At 37.8% G+C, this 21,682-nt stretch overlaps 1 protein-coding gene across 5 annotated transcripts in view; it reads left to right on the top strand.

The window, feature by feature from the left end:
* LAMA2 (laminin subunit alpha 2) overlaps positions 1 to 21,682 on the top strand; it is a 531,319-nt gene that overhangs the window by 488,521 nt on the left and 21,116 nt on the right. For 4 of the 5 annotated variants that reach the window (XM_046676887.1, XM_046676886.1, XM_046676884.1 and 1 more), the window contains 6 exons: positions 3,037 to 3,175; positions 5,251 to 5,262; positions 8,048 to 8,168; positions 10,821 to 10,997; positions 16,388 to 16,536; positions 21,430 to 21,606. In XM_046676887.1, coding sequence (XP_046532843.1) covers positions 3,037 to 3,175; positions 5,251 to 5,262; positions 8,048 to 8,168; positions 10,821 to 10,997; positions 16,388 to 16,536; positions 21,430 to 21,606 — 775 coding nt within the window. The remainder of the gene's footprint in view (positions 1 to 3,036; positions 3,176 to 5,250; positions 5,263 to 8,047; positions 8,169 to 10,820; positions 10,998 to 16,387; positions 16,537 to 21,429; positions 21,607 to 21,682) is intronic. The other variant, XM_046676885.1, reaches the window with a different exon arrangement.

The following is a 21,682-nucleotide window of genomic DNA, read 5'->3' as shown; positions in this document are numbered from 1 at the left end:
TAGAGTTCTTTAGGAGATGAAATTAGTAGGGCTTTTGATTGAGTGGATGTGGAATGGTGAGAAGAAAGTCAGGATGACTCACTAATTTAGGAGATTGGGTGGGGGTCATAGTGCCACCAAATAATAAATAACATAGACTTGGGAGTAAAAGGATAATCTTTTTGATTTGGAATATGTTTAGTTTAAGTACTGAGGAAGCATACAGATGGTGGTGTCTCACTTGCTGAATATGGATTTTTAGGCAAAAATCAGGTGCACGCATATCCGTTTCTGAGTTGTCAACAAGTACATATAAACTTGAGGTTACCCAGGCAGCTAAAACCTGAGAAGTGGCCAAATGAAGGCACATTAAGGACCATCAACATTTCAGAAGTATTCAAAGAAATAGGTCTTGGAGGAAGGAAGCTGAGAATGAGGTTGGAAAGGCAGGAGAAGTTGGAGAGTTTAGCATCATGGAAGCCAAAAGAAGAAACTTCTAGAAGGAAGGAAATGTTAACATCAAATACTGCATTGATATGGATTAAGATAAAGGCCAAAAGGACCCCATTGGGTTTGGATGTAAAGACGTTACTCTGGATTTTAGCCAATTGGAATCCATGGAGTAGTGGGATAGGAATTCCAAGGCTCCAGCAATGTGGGTCATTGTTCCTTATCAGCAACCAGATTCATTGTTTTACATGAATTATTCTCAACTAGTTTCTAAAAGCTCTGTCCCTTGAATTCAAATACTCTCCTGCAGGAGTCATTGCCCTCCTTCTCTGAGAGTCAGTTAGTAGACCCAGAGTCAATAGTGGAAGTGTGCCTTACCCCCAAGTGTGTTGATATGGACACAAAACTGAGAATGATCATTTAGATTTTCAATGGACTGTAAGAGAGAAGAAAAGACTTACCAAAGTGAAAACAAATATCGTTTATAACAATTCAGCACTGGTTAGAAAATACTTGTTAAGACGTTACTCTGTGTCTAGTATTTAATAAAACCCTTATTTCCCTGCTTACCCATAAGTGATGTCTGAACTCATCAACTCTGAAATTTTATGTTAATAGCTATTCTGGAAGGGAAAGAAGTATGGCAAGGAATAAAATCACGTGTTAGCATTTCATAGCAGAACCCATTTCATCATTATCCTTCAGGAAGGATTGAGTAAAACTCTTCCTTTAAATCGGTAAAAATATGCCATCCTGTGTCTCCGCGGGAGTTAATGCTTGGGCCAGTGAGTTTCAATTCAATTGTGTTTCTGCTCTTTAATCAGTTTTTCTTAGAATAATTTCTAAAAATGCATATATTCACTCGGATAAGGAGAAAAACTACCTCCAGTCACTGGCTTGCCTATGATAGAAGCAGAATCTCATTTTCACAAACACCATGAAAATGCATACCAGGTCTGTAGAAAGAGGCTATTTTCATGTTCCAGTCAGCAGCCCCGTATGAAAACTTCTTTGCTGATCTGGATAAAAAGGAATATGTATGAAAAGGTCTTGAAAACAGTTTTATAAATCTTTCTTCTATTTTAGCCATCAGTCTAGTTAAGAAGATATGTGTATGAAATTAATATGTCTATGAAAGTAATTAAATTTTTAAATCTTAACTTGCTAAATTTTGTGAATAGGACAATCATATTTTAGCTGTTTTTTGTTGTTTGTTTATTTTTACAAAAATCCGTTTTGAGGATTTGAAGTGTTAAATTTTGGTCATTTTTTATAAGGCAATTGTGTTTGAGTTTATTGAAGACACTTCCTTTTGGAATGAAAGGGCTACTGATTACAATGAAATTTTGGAGTGTAATAGTTCTTTGTTTTCCAGAGAACACTATTCTAAAAGATGATGAGTTGAGGGAAAATAATAATGTTCCATGGTCAAATAAATTCAGAAAATACTTCTTTCTCTGTGTCCCTCTGTTGGAGCGTTACATTGCATGTCAGCATGTTGAAAGATGTAGGCAGCCAAAAAATTAAGATATATGTTTAACTTTGCTTAACCCAGTGTTTGTCATATTTATTTGAACAAGGAACATACAAGAAACTAGTATTGCAAAGAATAAACATTTAGAAGTGCCCAAGCCATTGGTTCAAATGGTCGTTTTCAGACCCTTGCTAATTCAGATCTTATATTGGGCAAAGATTTAGAGACCATATCTATCATGTTAATGAAGCGATGCCTCAATAAGCATCAAGGATCCAAAATATATGAAGCAGTTAAAGGCTGGGCCTAAGCAAACATTACAGTGAGAAAGCACATAATTCAGAAAGAGCCTAGCTTGACTCTTAAGAATGACGGGGAAAATCAATGAGATAAGGGATTCCCACCTGCTTTCTGAACAGAGCAGTTTAAATGGAGAAGTGCCTCTCTTCTTTCCTTTTTACTTTCTGTTTCTGAATTCTTATCCTCATTGTATAAAATATATTTTTTAGAGACTTGAGAGAAAAGCAATAAGGCATGAAGACTGAACCTCTCTCACAACACTCAGCATCCCTGTCTAAAATGTAATCTCCAGTGGACGTAATCATCATTTCCATCATGTTGCAGAACCACACATTCCCACGTCTCCCCTTCATGAAGAGCCATCTCGTCTGCATCACTTTAAGGATGACCTGAAACCCGGGCACTTCTGTAGATGCTGACATTTACAGAAGGAGCCACAGACTCAGTATATTTCTAATTGATAATCTAATTGCTAATTAGATATTTATCGTAGCATTAGTTAATTTTATTTTATAACTACTTATCTATATTACAGAAAACTACATCAAATGGTTCTTTGATGTCCAGCTGAATTTCTCACTTGTCTTGATTGGTTTGCCTTCATTGATGTTCAGGCTATTATTTTCATACCCTTTGTGGATAGTTTTTTATATATAAATGTGTTTTATTGGTGTTGTCTCTGCAATTATTAAATAGTTGTATATTGTACAAGTGCTTGAGAAAGTCAGTATTAATTTGAGAATTAAAGTAAATTTATCTTGAAGTAACAGTGATGATATACATGTGGTTGGTATTCCTCAAATAAAATGTTAAACTTTCTCTCTCCTTGACAGCCAACATATCCATTGTAGACATAGATACCAACCAGGAGGAGAACATGGCAACTGCATCCTCTGGCAACAACTTTGGTCTTGACTTGAAAGCAGACGACAAAATATATTTTGGTGGTCTGCCAACACTGAGAAACTTGAGGTAATTTCGTGTGTATTTAGAGCTAAGGATTAAGTTTTAATTAAATAGCCACTATGCTCACTAGAGTTCTCAAATGTAATTACAACAGGAATGTCATATAACCTTTAGCAGCAAAAAGGCCAATCAAAGAAAATCATGTTGCATGTTAGAACAACACCAGGATTTAGAAACCAAAGGATTAATTTGATATCTTTGTTGACGAGACAGATGAAAATCACTGTTTCCCTTTTGTTCACCCAATGCAAACAATTATAAAAGTAATTAAAGATGGAGACTAGAGTTGAATTTGGATCTTGTAATTGCTGTTCTCCCTGCACATTCGCTGAAGATAATGGCACACTGACATTGCTTAGTGTCTGAAAATTAGTCAGGGTTCCAGGATACTGTGAGTATAACCTATTTTATCGCTAAGCATTAGCATGATAATGGTGTATTGGAGCTTTCCCATATGCCTAATGCTAAAGCTATATTAGTTTTTCTCATACTCATGCCAACATTTTTTTAAATTTCACATATGTTTTTTAGATAGCAAGATGGTGAGATATATTTAGCTCATAGCTTAGTTAGTTCAAAAAATAAATACAAGTAACTTAAAAATGTTAGAAAATATTTCATATGCTATTCAATTAATTTACTGTTGGTTATAAAACATCTTATAAGAAATAAAACTTATAGAGTACTTTGTATGCAATAAATGTTAATTGAATTTAATTAGAATGGGATGAATTGATTTGGTTAAACTGGAAGAGATTTCTATAAATACAGACTACCGCGTTTTCGCTCTTTGTTTTGTCTTGTTTAGTTAGTTTGTTAGTTTTTAATGGTTCCAAAATTCCTGTCTAGGTGTTTCTACTCTAAAAAGGCACACTACAATTGGAAAGATCTCAGACTAACTGAAAAGTATGATGGTCAATTATTTCCATGTTTCCCAAACGAGCAGTGGAATTTCAGTCTCGTTTCATGATAGCTAGCCTGCAGACTGAGTATTCTTCTCCCTGTATCTAAACTCATAGACCAGGCAACTGCCTAATGACCAGTCTTTCAAGGGTAGAAGTTGACAAGCTTCATAGTGCAGATAGCTGGTTCTGCATTCATCTACATTATAATGTATTTGTGTTGGGAATATAGATTTAAAGTGTCTGGTCAGAAAAATCATTGCAGATCAAATGCATTTGCATAGTGATGTAGTTATCACTCAAATATCCATTTATTTATTCAACAAGTGTTTGTTGAGCATCTACTCTGTGCCAGGCACCATATAAATACTAGGAACCCAGCCGTGGTTCAAGTCTAAGATTTACTTTGGGAGATCGTTAACTAAATTCTCTATAAGTGAATTAGATACAGCCAAAATAAAGCTATCCAAACTAGCTTTATTTATTCTAGTGATGACTTGGTTTTAATTACCATAAAGTGATTTTTTAGAAATTATATACAAAGGTATATACGTTAACTTCATTGAGATGGGCTTGTGTGTTAGTTTGCAGACTGCATATCTGAGTCTTTATCACTAAGATGTTTTTACTTTCACAGTACAGCATTTCACAATTGTAATATTTCTAGGAAATGGCACATTATTCCAAAACAATCTTTAGACGTATATTTGTGACTACTGAAGGAGCCGTGCATTCATAGTTAGCTCTTATTTTGCCCATAGACAGGATCTTAGTATGATAAAGTTCAAAAGATGTGGTAAACATAAATTATTTTTACTTACACTTACTGTTAAGTTCAAGCTCTTTGAGAAGCAGTATTTATAAGCTACTCAGGAATACAACAGCATAGCAACATTTGTGAATTTTTCCATTCAAAGATTGATGAAAATGTTTAAATTTATATTCCAAAATAAAAACTTTCCAAGAGAATAGTGTGAGAAATGGTCATCTTTCGATTCTGATTTCACTGAGGTCAAGGGCATATGTCTGTTTTCTGTTGTCTGTTTTTTACATTCCTTTCCTTTGAAGATCCCCGTGAGATGCTTTTTAAAAAGATTTATGATTAAGTTTATTGTTTTACTAAATGAAAATGCAATTGTAAGTAAATTGTGGTTTTTTTTTCTCTTCCCTTTGACCTAGTATGAAAGCAAGGTAAAATTTAAATTTATGCATGCCTCCTTCAAGTGCATGGGTTGGGTACATGTGGCTTCCTAGATAAAATAGCAGCACAGAAACAGAGCGACACCTATGCAGCTTATTTCATAGTACATTTCATGAGCAAGTGATGCATTCTGAGATCGTTCTCATGTTGCCCTTTGCTTACAAAGATGCTGCTGCTTACCCATCATCAACTGGGCTGCGATTTGACTTTTTTCACTGGTCGCAATGACGGATTTGCTCTGCTTATTTGTTCAGCTGCCACGCACAGTGCCCCCTGGTGCACATATGCAGCAACACACACAGGAAGGGCAGCTGGTCAGGTTGATGGGCACAATCTAGTTCTGGGGAACAAAGCAAAGTGGTCTCGTGGGTTGAACCCTGGACTCCGGTCTCTAGTACCATGCTATCTGCTAAATAATCAACCTGTGCTCCCAAATGCTTACCACTACCTTGTTGCTTTTTGCAAGCCTGCAAATACGCAAATGTTTACACAGCCCTTGCACCTCTTGGCAAAGCTGCTTATTTATTGCCGTGTTCATTTAGAATTAGCTATGGAGCCAGAAAAAAGGAATCTCTGGAGATACCATATTTAAAACAAGTGTTTGTATTAACGGTGAGGAAGTTTGAGACAGTGCTCCTAGCTTTTCAGCAGCATTTTCACTCCTATTTGCAGAAGAGCATCAGAACGAAAGCTGTGAGCAGCAGGCCTCTGTAAGTGGCTGATCAAACCCCAGAGATGTGCAGGGCTGGCACACTCTGGCTAGATCTACAGCCTGGTGTTTTGGTATTTCAGAGCCTAACTGTGCCATATTTCTGGAAAAGAGTTAATTAAGCTAAACCGATACAAAAAATTTTTAAAGCAAAGGCTAAACATTTAATACCAGAAACTAGAATATATAGAAATGAAAGAGTAAAAAAATTAATCCAACTTGTTTTACAACGATACAGTTATGACACCAGTTGTGCTGTTTGCTGAGACAGCTAAATGGCAAAGCCTGGCTTTCCATGGAAATATATGCTAATAAAATTCTGGAATGACACTGTGTAGCTTTGTAATTTTGCCTTTGAGGCAGACAGGGGAAGCAGGAACCTGTGGTTACCATTAGGGGTCTGATCACCATATGTGATTGCTTATCCCCTATGAGTTTCATAGCACTGAGCTTGCTGAATCCTTGTATTTTGAAGGACTGCTTTGTATTTCCATGAAACAATGGACTATATAACTTATCCGAGTGATTTACTTTATTGATAAAACCTTGAAATACTTGTGATAATTCAATCAGTCTTCCTCTAAAGGAAAATATGGAAGCAAATGAACACTGTGAAGGAAATTCACCCCTTCCCTTCGCTTTCTACAACAAGAATAGAAGCAAGATGCTTACCCTCCAGCTGGGCGTGTTCTTCCTAAGAACCAACTGGATGAACAGAAGGAGACGACCTTGAGAACAAGGGGAAACGATCGAAGAAAACAAAGCAGTTGCAGAGAGAGGAAAAAACAAAGCAGAACAAATCCCTGGCATGACGTAAATCACCCAATGCACACTGCCAGGCTCTGATTCGCCTTCCCACCCGTTTGTCCTCACGCCAGGTGTTTTTACTAAGACAAAAAAAGGATGCCTAGCATCATGGGACGATGAGGAGAGAATTAATCATTACCTTAATAAGTATAAAATTTTGGTGTTGATTGGGCAGTTTTTACAGATGCTTACTAACATCAAAAAAGTATTACTTTTACTATCCCTATAGACCTCTGCTGTTTAGTATAGTAGCCCCTAGCAACAGTGGCTGTTTAACTTAAAATTAAATAACAATAAATTTGGTTTCTCAATGGCTACATTTCAAGTACCAATACCCACATGTGGCTAGTAACTACTGATTTGGACAGGGCAGAACAGAGTGTTTCCATGAGCACAGGAAGTTCTATTGGACAGCGCTGGGATAGGCTAATAGTACCAGCATTGACATCCCGCTGGCTTATGTTTGTGGAGCACTTACTGTGTGCTGGCATATTTATCCCCTTTTAAGCAGTAGTGAGCAAAAAGTAAACATTCAAGTGTCTTTTGGGTATAGAAGCCATTTTCGACCTTACCGGCAAAATTAAATGTATGTTCTGTGCCTTTGGTTGCTTTCTGTCATTATTGCTCCGTTATAGAGTAAGGACTTTGGGTCAATCTGTGAGTTCAATTTTTAAGTATCTCTTTTTAGACTATGTAACCCAAAAGAATGTTTCTCAGGCTTTGCTTAAATTAAAAGCTTTAAAGAGAAATATATTATTAGTTTTCAGGTGTCCCTCCAGCCCAAAAATGTCTCAATGACAGAAATTTTTATTTTTAAAAAAGAAAAGTTTCCAGGTTTTTTTTCCCTAAACTTTGAGCAAGATTTTATCTAACTTTTTCGGTATGTGGTTTGATTATGCTGCCTACACAATTGTCTGCTCTTGGGTAGAACAAAGAAACACGTTGCATTAAGCATTTAATAAGACGTCAGTTAATTCCTCTATTTCAATGCTGTGGGTGAGATTATTTTTTAAAAGGAGGGGAAGAAGACCTACGTAAAAATTCCTTGTACAGGATGCTGTTAACATCCACTTACTCCAGCCAGTGGATAGCGGAAGCATAGGCTGCTGGATACACGCGTGCATGCAGGCACAGTCTGAAAGACATGTGCCTGCCTGGGTGTCAGTTAGCTCCCTATGGCTTGTGTCCAGTAGTCACAGAGGCTATACCGCCATTATCTTAATGATGTTGCTTTTGTTTTCCATGCAACTTTTCAACAGGCCAGAAGTAAATTTGAAGAAATATTCTGGCTGCCTCAAAGATATTGAAATTTCAAGAACTCCATATAATATACTCAGTAGCCCTGATTATGTTGGCGTCACCAAAGGATGTTCGCTTGAGGTTGGTTTGTTTTTAGCGGCTTCCTAAACACATTCATTTCAGGTTTCACTTCCTTCGTTTGGGTGCTCTTATACGGACCAGTCCCTTGTTAATATATTGAAGTTCCCACTGGCCCTAGTCTTCGCTACGTGTAAATGATACAGTACGATTGAATCACTTCTATAAATTACCGTGATCAATGAAATGAGGAAGTGGTATCATGAAGACTCAAAATTATGAACCAATTTCCCACATGTGCAGCACTTCATACCGTGTATTTTTAATATTAATCTGTCTTCTGGTTCTGTCTTTCTTTCCAACATTACTTTTCCCTTTTCCTCACTTCTGTCATCTATTTTAAATTTATGTCTTGTATATAGCTTTATTAGCAGCCTTAAATCTTTTTTCTGGAATGTGTCAGGAGTTTACACAAATAGCAAGTAACGGTTTATACCGTACTCATTAATGCATAGCATCTTGTCTATAGTTTGGAAGTCAAAGCCATTTTTCTTTGAAAATGGCACAGACTGAGAACTGTCCACAAAGACTTGTCTTTGACATGACTGCAAAGGCCCTTGTTATCAGGTATCTTTAGTATCTTTTCTTTATTGCCAAAGCAGCCCAGCAGCCCCCTGATTCCACGTGACTGTTCTGCCCTGACTCTTCAATAGAGGCTGACCCGTTGGAGAGAGAAGCCCAGGTCACAGCTCTGCTTTCTTAAAATATCTATAAGCAAGAACCAATAGTCAACAGCAAGTATTAGTAAGAATTTTATGGGCATTCTGAAAGTGATGAGTTTGTTTAAGAAAGAAAACGTTAACTATATCATCCTTACAAGTTTTTAAGTACCCTGATATGACACAACTATTCATTTTAGCTGCTTCCTCTCACTAAAATTACTTTAAAGCATTACTATAGAATTCAAGGAAATGGAGGGAGAATGAGGAGGAAGAAAAAGTGAATCCACCACTGAGCCATGAGGTTTAAAGCCTGGAACAGAGCTTCAGAGTCTTCATTGTGCATAGTACCAGCTCCAATTTGAAATTAGCCATAGACGTCCACCCTGAGATGCTTGGGAATCAGGAAAAAGGAAATACATACAGAGCTGAAACTCTAAGGATCCACACTGACTTCTTAAAGAAAGTTTTACTGAGAGTTTTAATCTTACTATGCTGAACTCTCATCCACATGAGGATGGAAAATCACCCAGAAAATGAATAGCCTATATGTGTGAAAATGATGATTCTGTAAATGCACTTTTCAGTAACCAGGAATTATTTTGCAACTAAAACATGACGCAGAAATTTGATGTGGATATATACTGAAAAGTCTGCAGAGTAGTTTTATCTGAACTCTCCAAAACTCTATAATTTGAAAATTTGAATAGAAAATAGATTATATATTTTGCAATACTTATATCACTTAACTGGGTCTGAAGCACTGTGGAGAAAATATCCCGCATTAAAGAATTCCTTGGTTTCACTACAGCAAAATCCAGGACTTTTAAAATGAAGCTTTTAAGCTGTCTAAATGCCCAACTACATGGGCTTGCTTAAGTAAATCCTAGCCCCTTCATACAATGGAGTGTTCTCCTGCTATTGAAAATGATGAGATCTATGTTTACTGTCAGAGAGCGATCTCCCGCATATGTAGTGAAAAGAAGTTACAAATGAACATGTCTATCATGATTCAATTTAAATAGAGAGAGGAAGAGAGTGGAAGAGGGCAAGATAAAATGAATGCATGCATGAAGGAATAAATGAATTACCAAAAAGCTATATGCCTCTACACAGCTGTGGGATAGAGGTGATTTTTGCCTTCTTCCTTTTGCACTTTGATACTATCTAAAATGTTACCGTTTTAATTTTAATATCATCAAGGACAATGGTTTTCATTTTGAAAAGAAAACTAGACTATAAAAAGTTTGGTTTATTTCTTTTTTAAGATTTAGATTTTATCTGATTTTTAAAAATGCCTCGGGTGGCAAAGTTCATGTGCTGCGCTTCAGCAGCTTGGGGTTCACAGGTTTGGATCCCGGGCACAGACCTAGCACTGCTCATCAAGCCACGTAAAATAGAGGAGGGTTGGCACAGATGTTAGCTCAGCGACAATCTTCCTTAAACAAAAAGAGGAATATTGGCAACAGGTGTTAGTTCAGAGCCAATATCCACACACGCACAAAACAAAATTCCTCTAGAATGTATTTATATATTTGATGGCAATGGACATCTTTACCTTGGGCCCGTCACTGGGGCAGAATGTAGGCAGAGATCATCGTCATACTCAGCTGTAAAACATAATTACTTGATAGAAGGCATTCGAGGCATTAATTAGCGTGTTTGCAAGGGAGATTTAGCAAGATAGATTTAAACCAAAAGAGAATATCTATCAATGATAACCTTCTATATTTTAAATCAAAAGTTCTAGAATAAAAGCAGAGGCTAGAATTTTCATTGTAACCCAAACTGCTCATAAAATTCAAAGTTAGAGCTAGAAACAGCATTTCTTCAGTCGCTCTTAAGTTCTGCATGTAACTGTGGGTATTCCTGTTTTCTAAAGCTACAACACATTTCATAATAACATGGATTGCATTGAGAAGGGTGAGTGACATGGAGAAGTTGATCTAAATTTTCGTTTCTAATGCTTTCTTCTCTTCTTTCCTTTTACCCACAGAACGTTTACACAGTTAGCTTCCCCAGGCCTGGTTTTGTGGAGCTGGCCCCTGTGCCACTTGATGTCGGAACAGAAATAAACCTGTCCTTCAGCACCAGGAATGAGTCTGGTATCATTCTCTTGGGAAGTGGAGGGACACCAGCACCACCTAGGAGAAAGCGAAGGCAAACTGGCCAGGTACCATCGCCCTGGCTAATAATGCATCGATGATGCGTTGATAATGCATTTTCCTTAATGCTTATGTAAAACAGTTATTTCATAAAGAGACTGGGGAGGCATTTCGGACTTATAAATTGCTCCTATATTTTCAGGTTTGCATCATTTCTTTCCACTATCATCTTCTTAGGATAATTATTTCCACTAGGACTTTCCCATTGGTCAATTCCAGGTACGCTCCCACTTGGATTTGCACCTATAGTTCATAGGGGTTTAGCATATGCATATATAAAAAGAGAAAACAACATATATTCAAATTATGTTAATCTTCTCTTGTCTCTAAGTCCAGCTCCTTACCAGATCTGTGGATATCCAGCTACAGTCCCTTAAATTTAAATTTAAGTTCTTTCTAGGATTAGTTTCCCAGTTTCCCTAGCCCACGTGATACAGTCTGTTGGAGCCTGACCCACTCTACCCTCTCTGGACACAGGGAAGGCAGAGAATGGACTTGGAATAGGAGAAGGCAAATAGAGTCAAACTAACACAGCTGTGGCCGAGTCCATGCTCAGTCTCACTGGTGGCATTAAAATAAAGCCTATACAGGGGACTGGCCCTGTGGTCGAGAGTTTAAAGTTCTGCGTGCTCTACTTTGGCAGCCCAGGTTTGCAGATTTGGATCCCGGGCGTGGACCTGCTCCACTCATCAAGCCATGCCATGGAGGCATCGCACATACAAAATGGAGGAAGATTGGCACGGATGTTAGCTCAGGGTGAATCTTCCTCACCAAAAAATTTAATTAATTTAAAAACATAAAGCCTACACAGGATCTGCTTTGTAAGGTTGTGAATTCCAATTTTCATAACCCCTAGACATTTGATTCTGTTAAAAGCTATCCCTTCATTGTCCGGATGTAGGCACTATAACTTCTTTATTGCCTTGATATTCCTCCAGTAGTTTCAATCATATTTTTAAAAATATAATTTTTTTCCTTTTAATCTAGTTTTTCTCAGTGAAAGTGTTTATAGGAATTACCTCGTCCACTATGGCCAAAGAATGGAATGCTTCACAAATATGTCCTTAAATATGCATGCATCCTTGTAAACCAGGTTGTATTGTTTGTGATTACATGTGTTTTTTAAATCACTTTTAGCATTTAAAATTTAGTAATCAGTAGTATGTGGGGCCAGCCCCATGGCCTGGTGGTTAGGCTCAGCATGCTCCACACCGGTGGCCTGGATTCACAGGTTCAGATCCTGGACACAGATCTACACCACTAATCAGCCATGCTGTGGCAGCAACCCACATATAAAAGATAGAGGAAGACTGGCACAGATGTTAGGTCAAGGCTAATCTTCCTGAAGTAAAAAAAAATCAAAAAGAAGAAGATTGGCAACAGATGTTAGCTCAGGGCTAATTTTCCTCAGCAGAAAAAAAAAGTACAAAGAAAAATAATAATAAAAATAGGTAATTAATCTTATTCTCCCCCCCAAAAAAATAAAGACTAAACAAAATTTTAGCAAATAAAATACAAAGATGTATAACCAGGAGTAACAAGGGTGGTTTGATATTAGGAAATCTAAAAACATATAATCATCTCAATAGATGCAGAGAAAACATTTGGTAAAATTTAATACCCATTCCTGATTTAAAAAAGTAAACTTTAGTAAACTAAGAAGAGGAAGGTACTTCCTTAGCCATCTGTAAAAAGACTATAACAAATATTCTTGATAGGCAAAAATTATAAACATTTTCTATAAAATCAAGCATAAGCAAAAGATGAATATTATCACTGTACCAGTCTTAGCCAGTGAAATAAGAAAAAAACAAGTAAGTATAGTATAAGAACAAGTATAAACTTAGGAAGAAATGTAACAAAACAAGCATAAGATCTATATGGAGAAAATTATAAAACTTTGCTGAAAAATGACAGTAAACTACTTACCAAAAGTATCCTCGATGAATGAGCATAGTCAACATGTTAACAGAGAGAGAGACTTAATGTTAAAAACATCAATTCTCCCCAAAATGATATGTAGATTCAATTTCAATGAAAACACCACCTTATCATTTTGTAAATTCTGACAAGCTAATTCTAAAATTTATGTGGAAGACCAAAAGCTCAAGAAACTGCTGAAATAGGAGAGTAAGGTGGTGGGCTGTCCTACCCGGTATCAGCACGTTTAAAGCTAGAGTTTTGAATCACGGTAGTGTGGTGTTAATTCACGGACTCTGTGCCAGTGGAACAGAATAGAGAGCCCTGAATATACTCAAGTATAGAGGGAAATGACATTTGCCAACAGGTGGCCCAGCACATCACTAGGAAAAAAGTGGATCTTTGAGTGAATGACTCTGGAGCAACTGGTTGTCCATATGGAAAAAATGAACCAACTTCTACTTCGCACCAAACAGAAAAATAAATTCCCAGTAAATTAAAGTCTTAAATATGAAAAGATAAAACTGTAAAATTTTTAGGAGAAAATATAGGATAACTTTGACCTTGGGGAAAGGAAGGATTTATTGAACAAAACAAGATTATAAGAGCAATTTCATTAAAATTAAAACTTTCTAGACATCAAACAACATAAAAGACAAACTCCAGCCTGGAAACTTACAATACGTATAACCTACAAAAAAATAGTAAACAGAATATAAAAATAACTCTTACAAGTCGATAAGAAAAAGACAAACTTACAACTAGAATGTACAACTATGTACTGGGGCTTTGGGGAGGAAAAGAAAAGAGAGGACGATTGGCAACAGATTTAGCTCAGAGCGAATATTTCCCAGCAAAAAAGAAAAAGAAAAAGAAAAAAACATATACAACAATGGGCAGGAGACTTAAACAGGCATTTCACAGAAGAGGAAACATCAATGACCCAAAAACATATTTTAAAAATATTCAACCTCATTTGCAATGAGGGAAATGCAATTTCAGACCACACTTGACTTTATACCCACTAGATTGGTAAAACATTAAGAAATATGATAATACCACTATCAGCCAGATGTGGAACGCCGGGAACATTTAATCACTGCCGGTGGAAAGGGTAGATTGTTACAGCCACTTTGGAAAACCACGTGGCGCTATCTTGTAAAGTTGAACATGTGAACACTCTACACCCAGCAATTCCACTCCTAGGTATAGTCCCAAACTCTGCACGTGTGTCCAGTGAGACATGTACAAGAATGTTAATAGCAGCATTCTTTATAATAGAAAAACTAGAAACAACCCAAATGTTCATCAGCTGGAGAGCAGATAAACTGTGGCACTGTCCATAATGAGATATTAAGCAGTAGGAAAAAGAAATAAATTATAACTAAACATAATAACATGGATGAATATTAGAAAACTGCATAGAAGTGAAAAAATGCACTACATACTGTATGATACTATTTTTATAGATTTCTAATATAAATAACACTAAACAATGTATTGTTTACAGATATATATGTGAATTTTCAAAAATAATTTCTAAAATGCCCGGGAATGATAAACATAAAATTCACGTCAGTGGTTACCTGAGATGGAGAAGCTGGGGGATGGGATGGGGAAGACGCTCACAGGAGATGCAGTGGGATCGTTTCTTAAATTGGGTGGCGGATTTTCAGAGAGTCATTGAATTGTACAGTTGTGAACATAGCTTCATCATTTAATGCATGTCCCTTATGCTGTGAGGAATATAGAGACTAGTCATAAAAAATATTCTTTGAAGGGGCCGGCCTGGTGGTGCAGCGGTTAAGTTTGCACGTTCACTGGTTTGGATCCCAGGTGCAGACATGGCACCACTTGGCAAGCCATGCTGTGGCAGCCGTCCCATAAAGAAAGTAGAGGAAGATGGGCACGGATGTTAGCTCAGGGCCAGTCTTCCTCAGCAAAAAGAGGAGGATTGGCAGCAGATGTTAGCTCAGGGCTAATCTTCCTCAAAAATAAAAATTCTTTTTTTGAAGAGTAGAGGGAGAAAAAGTGTTATCTTACTACTTACTGCATATAATAAGCACTGAGTAAATTTAAATATAAATGTTCTCTTCAATCTTTTATCTTTTAATCCTGAAAAATAAAATTTTTTCTCGCTATTACAGACGAGACATCTAGTTATAATAGGAGGAGCAAATCAAACACACAGATGTAGGTTTCCATTAGAGGGTGTTTATTTCCTAGGTCATTGTCAAATAATTAAATGTCATCTACTGACTCCAAATTTCTCCTTATTGGGCTTAAATATATTGACTTGAATCATCAGCTTTCAGGAAAGTTCTTAAAATAGAGCATGTTCTCCTTAAAACATGAGAAATGAGAAAATATTAGGTACAATAGTATAAACTAATCTAGAAATAACATGCTAATATTTCAACATTTAACAATAATGAATATCTAGTTTTTAAAATCTCGTAGTAAATGCTATCTGAAAGAGGAAACAATGTTAAATAAATCATGTCTGTCATATAGTCAACGCTGGTCAAACGGACATATTTTATTTTTCAAAGCAAACAGTTTTGATACCCAGAGGATTATTTGTGATTGTGTTCCGCTAAAAGGATTTGAGTCATCAAATAATCGGCTCAAAAATTTTTAATTGAGTGAGTAGTTAGCAGTTGCCCCTTTAATGGATGGTAGGCGCTGATCCAGATCCTGGAGACATTTTATTTTGGACACAGAGCTGCATAGACAATTTAGTAAAGCATGGGAGACGTTATGATGTTTAAGTGAAACCATCTCCACAGCCTCAGGTGACTGTGGGGGACGAGTGATCATCCCACAAGAAAGGGAGCTCACGAGGCATCAGCTTTGGGGACGAGGACTGCGTTCAAGCTCCCTGGGGTTCACAATCAGATCTCAAAACCATACTGGTTGCTATAGTAACAGTAGCAAGAAGAAAGCGGGCATGTTTGTGGATGAAAAATTGTCTTCTTTCTCTCTAAATGTGGGAGACAAGTTACTCGTTGGTGATAGAAATCTAGTCCACCAGCTCGGAGATCAAATTGAAATCCAAACACACTAAATGCCACAAGGTTGGGAGTCAGCCTGATTTCCAAAAGCTGCACAGTCTATGCAGCTGTGTGTCCAAAACGAAAACTGGTGAGTATAAGGGAGGGGGATTTTATTGACACCCTTTGTTTCCTGATGGGTTTTGTGAGTCAGAGGCGCAATTCAAGCACAGCTGCTACTTTCAGCATCACAAGTACTGCTGTATTACTACAACCACTTTCCACATCATCTAACAAGCAAAAATGATAAATGATTAAAAACCTCTTTCCGACTGCTTTAAATACTCTGTTTAAGAAAATACTGAGTCTTAACTTCTCAGTTACTATCTCAGAGTGGATGAATCTGCCCGTTCCATCGGGGAGCCTCTAAGGCTCAGTCATAGATGAGAGTCCTCTTTAATCTTCAATAACGTTTGCCGTTGCAGGCCTATTATGCAATATTCCTGAACAGGGGCCGTCTGGAAGTGCATCTCTCCACAGGGACACGAACAATGAGGAAAATTGTCGTCAGACCCGAGCCGAGTCTGTTTCACGATGGGAGAGAACATTCCGTTCACGTGGAGAGAACTAGAGGGTAACAATAGCCCTTACTGTCTGTCATAACTAATCTGAACTCCCTTGCCCGCCTTGGTCTCCGACTGGATCTTTGTGTATATGGACATACGAGGCATGTGAAATATCAAGTAGTTTAATTTCATCTTCTTTACATTTCATACTTCAGGAACCTCATTTGCTTTGGCCCTTAGGCGATCTGTTCTTAACATTTTTATTCTGTGCAGCTCTCCTCTCCACCTTTGGAAAAACCAAACGCACTTTCTGGAGCTATAGATAAGAAAAACGCTCTCCCTCGGTACCTCTCAAATGTTCTCTTCTCAGATAAGGTATGCCCACGGTGAAACACACAGAACGGCTCGGCTGGAGCCAGCAGCCTTCGGCAGCTGCTGTTTCATTCAGCTTCCAAAGCAGTTATGGCAGCTGCTTAGAAACCTGTCACAGATACAGAGCATGGCAGCCACTGCAGGACCTACTGAGTGTGCCTCATCTGTGTCTGCCTCCAAGGCATGCAGGCTCCCTGCAGAGTGGCTTCAGGAGGGAGTAGAGTGAGAGTGAGAAGGAAGAAGGCTGCAAGGAGGGCGCCTCTCTACGGACCCAGGAGAGCAGCTGATTCCCAGCCCTGAGTCAGGGGATCGGCTACAATAGGGTTCGAGACTGATTTCTTACGTCTTCAGAACACTGCGGTACTTTATACTTACTTTATTGGGAATGTCATCTGTATTTTTCGTCAAAATGCTGTGTGACAACTTAGGGAGGTAATTAGTTTAGAAGGACAATTAGATAAAAAAGAAAACAGAAGCCCAGAGACTTCAGACCTCCAAATCAGCAATCCATTTATTAGACTGAAGACAAAAAAGAACTGAAAATCAAATCTGATGAAACCTTAAACACAGAGAATACTTTGAAATACAGCAACAGTATGAATATGTAGCAATAGTTCAAGTAAGCAGGCGCTATTCTATAGTTAAAGAATTACGTTTGCTAATTAGCCTATGTTTTCTAATGATCCTCTTGTGTGGAGAACAGTTTAGATAAGTAGGAAGAATTTCTTACCTTCTGAGTAAATGGTTAAGCTTTCCTTAGCTCATTTTTCTATTATGTAGAGCGCTAGGTTGTAGGCTGAATTGACGCTAAGCTTTCTTGCAGAGTGTCTACTAACTGAGATGTTTAGAAGCCATGATTAAAAGAGACGAGAGATGGATAGCCGGACATACTAAGAACTTTACTAATCTAATAGCCGGATATTGCGTTCATGGTCTCTGAGAAGGAATGCAAACTGACTTTTCTCGTTCGAATCTTAATGAATGCTCTAGAATACTAATTTTACATGTCTTCTAGAGTAGATTTCAGGTCTTTTGCCAAACCTGAATCCTTCTCATTATAGGAGGGACTTTTTAAAGTCTTTAAACTTTAAAGAATTTCAATGGGCAAATGCAGCTTTGAGAAATGTAGTTGACTAAGAATCATCCAAAGTATGTTATTTTGCAGAGAAAGGATTCTGATATTCCCAAGTGCATTACAATGTTGTGCTAAGGTGTCCTTTTAACAGGTGTTTCTTCAAGAAGGGCACTTTCGTCTGCCAACTTCACAGCTGTTGGCCATCAATCCAAACTTTATTTGATTAAGCTCAGTATAAAGTACATCACTGGAAACTGGTCATTCAGTTAATTGGCCATATAAACAAACAGGTTTGCCATTCTCTGTTAATTAAAGGATAATATATTGGACATATTAGTGCATAATCACTGAACCCTGTGGCCAGGCAAGAACACGTTTGCTACCATAATGTCTCGTTTAGCACTGTAAGGTCAAAAAATAATCATTACCTATCCTTTAAGCAAGTGCTACAATTAGCTGATTAACCAAAGATTGCTAATGACCCTAAGAACTTCACCCAGAAATGTTTTTTGAAGGCTTCATATACCTATTCTATGGCATGCTCTGTGTCAAATGCTAGACAAAGATTATGTCTTTTAATCGTTCCAAATGTATGTGAAATCTGTATTACACCTTTCATCACAAATGAGGAAATATTAACTAATTTGCCCAAAATCACATAGCTAGTAAATAACAGAGCCAGAATTTAGACCAGATGTATACGACTTTAACACCTCCGTCTGTGCTCACCAACATATTTCTTACCCTTTCTTGTAAGGTAATTCCAAATCTTATAATTCGGAAATATTTGCTTTCTCCCAACACCTTTCAGACCATACATGCCAATTATCATTTCTTTTCCTAAAACCCTGGATAAGATGATAATTTTAATCCCACCTCAGAAGATCATTGAATTTCTATCAAATCGAAGGGCCACCTTTTCCAGATCGCACTTGCCTTCTCTCTTCCCCTCTACCTCTCTTTACCCCTCCTCCCTCCTTCGCTTTCCTTTTCTGCCTCTTCCTCTGGAAAAGTCTCACTTCAGTCACTTTGGTATCTAATTCCGTGGTGCTTCAGTGCCCCCACCTTCGAGAACTGCTTTGCCCTCTGATCCTTCTCCTGGAGTCCACCTAAGTGGCCAGTAGTTCTCACTGGACAAAACACAAACTCTAAGAGCCCGGAGTAGATGCTTAGGCAAATAGGTTTTCTCCTCTGTGAGAGTTTTCTTCACACAGGTACAGAATTAGGCTAAAGACCACAAAGTTGGATCAGATATTTCAGGAGTAATTTGGAGTTTCCAGAATGGGATCATGATTTCGACACAGCAACCCAAATATTTCTCTCTTGCTGTCCAAAATGTATTCAATCAAAAGAATTTCGGATTTTGTTTTTCATGTAAATTACAAATGTTATGCATTTAGTATAGTACTCTTGAGATCTTCTTCCACATATACAATCCATTCAGTGGTGGTTTGAAAAAAAATCTTAAACCAATATTCCAAACAAACAAGAAACAGAATGTAAGTAATAAAATATTTAATTATGAAACTGCAAGAATCAACCATTGAAATTGTAAGAAAATACAGCTGACCTATCACAATACTGATAGTAATATAATGCTTATTATAGTGCTTTTTGCAGATAGTAGGTCCTCAGTAAAGAGTTGTTGAATAAATAATTAAAGAGCAGGAAACACACCAGAGTCATAATGGACGTGTTGGCAATGTCACTTTATGAAAGAACCAAAGAAATGATCTGGATTTGATGCTTTTGGAATGTAAAATACAAGCAAGATTTAGCTGTAGTCTTCTCGCAATGCCCTTACTAAGTAACACAGCCTCAGTGCCATCCCTTGATTAATGTTTTCCATGGTTTGAAGTAGATATTTTTATCCTCATTTATAAATGAATGAAATGACACTGAGTAAGATTAAGTAACTGGCCCAAGGTCACATAGTTAGTAAGCTTCCACACTAACATTTAACTCCTGTCTGTTCCTTCTGAAAGCCCGTGTTCTTTCTCCACATCCTCCCTGTGATCTAGGAACAAAGGACCACTGTTATGGTCCTGGGGGCTGAAGCAGATTAGAAAGAGCCTACACCAGAAAAAGGAGGGCCTCTGGCTCCTTAAAAATTCTAATCAAGAGCAGAGATTTTCTCTCCTTGAACAATCTTTAATAGTGGCTTAAGCCGCTCATTAAAGCTCTTAGGAACACTGCTATATCATGTTAGTAAAAGGTAGCTTTCGGCAAAAGAAAAAAAAAAGTGTGTGTGAGGGTACTTCCCAGTGAGTCACGCATCCCCAGAAGTGAGCGGTCTTCTAACAGTCTCATAAAACCACCAACATTCTCAGCAATGAGGTTGAACCTCCTGATTTTTGCCAACACACTCTTCCAGAGTCTGAGAAAAAAAAAATGTTATGTCATTTCCACCTGTTTTTCCTTTGAAACTAAATCCAACCTGTCCCCTCTGCATGCCCCCCAAAATGACATTTTGAGCCACAACGAAATCCATTTTTTGTTTCATTCTCTTACATTTGATTTGTCCCCAAGTGGACTAATTGCTCAGTGCCATTTCAGAGCATTTTTGCCCTGGTTTATTGTTTCCAGTTCGACATGTGGTTTCTTTTCTTTATAAAATCAGTAAGATGGCATTTTACAACTGAGTTTTCCACCCAGATACTTTGGTTTTCTCCCCAGATATGAAGTAAGTTTTTGGTAATCCATTCTTGATCCTCGGGCTAGTGACTAATACTTATGACTAATAACCCCATGCTGACTGTTGGGGCTGAAAGTCAAAACCTGCTTCTAAAACAAAGGAGAAAATGCCTGTGGTCATTTTCGTCATCGGAACTCTTTGTCTCCTTCTGATTCTTCACCCCAGGATCCAAGGATTGTTGTGAATAAGTAGCATGAGGTTCTTAATTAGTGGTGTGTGAGTTATCTCTCATAAGCAAATTAGGGAAATTAATGAAACAGCCACTAAGGAAAATCATGGCAAGGAACAATTAGCGTGTGTTCTTGCGTGCCTCTTCTATTCAAAAGCCAGCAGCTACATTCTTTCTAAAATGTCCTGTAAGTGTTTGCTGTTGATTCCTGCAATCTAAGCTCTCAGGAGTACAGTTTGTCCCCTAGCAAGAAGATAATAGCTAGCACAAACCAAGAAATAAAGAGCGACACAAAAAACGTGGCCCCATGCTGTGCTAAACCCGCTGAGCCTTATACGATTAGACATTACTACGCTGTACAGAAGCTTCGGCTCCACGGTCTCATATGCTGGGCCGCTGTTGTCAACACCACCAGAGGCTAATGTTGCAGCTACCCCATTACCTTGTTTCAGTAAACTCTCAGTGAGAGTTAACGAGGGAGGCAGAGGGACAAGATCCTGAGACAGTCTCGTTCGCTTGGTGCAGAATTCCCAATCATTAGATTTGGCTCACTTAAAAGCTACAGGAGGGACGGGTGAGGAAAGAATTTGATTTCCAATTGGGTTGGACATTCTGTGTTTTATGCTTGTTCATTTTCAATGTTTTATCAGCATCTTTACTGTTCAAGTCGATGAAGACAGAAGGCATATGCAAAACCTGACAGTAGAACAGGCGATTGAAGTTAAAAAGCTTTTCGTTGGGGGTGCTCCAGCTGAATTTCAACCTTCCCCTCTCAGAAATATTCCTCCTTTTGAAGGCTGTGTGTGGAACCTTGTTATAAACTCTGTGTAAGTGAATCTCTGTGCTACTAATTTTTTTTTTTTTAATATGAGGATCACTGTTGTAGCTACACCATCCAAAACC

The sequence above is a fragment of the Equus quagga genome, chromosome 11 (assembly GCF_021613505.1).
Source record: "Equus quagga isolate Etosha38 chromosome 11, UCLA_HA_Equagga_1.0, whole genome shotgun sequence".
In the NCBI taxonomy this organism is placed as follows: domain Eukaryota; kingdom Metazoa; phylum Chordata; class Mammalia; order Perissodactyla; family Equidae; genus Equus; species Equus quagga.
This window is presented reverse-complemented; position numbering and strand designations above follow the sequence as displayed.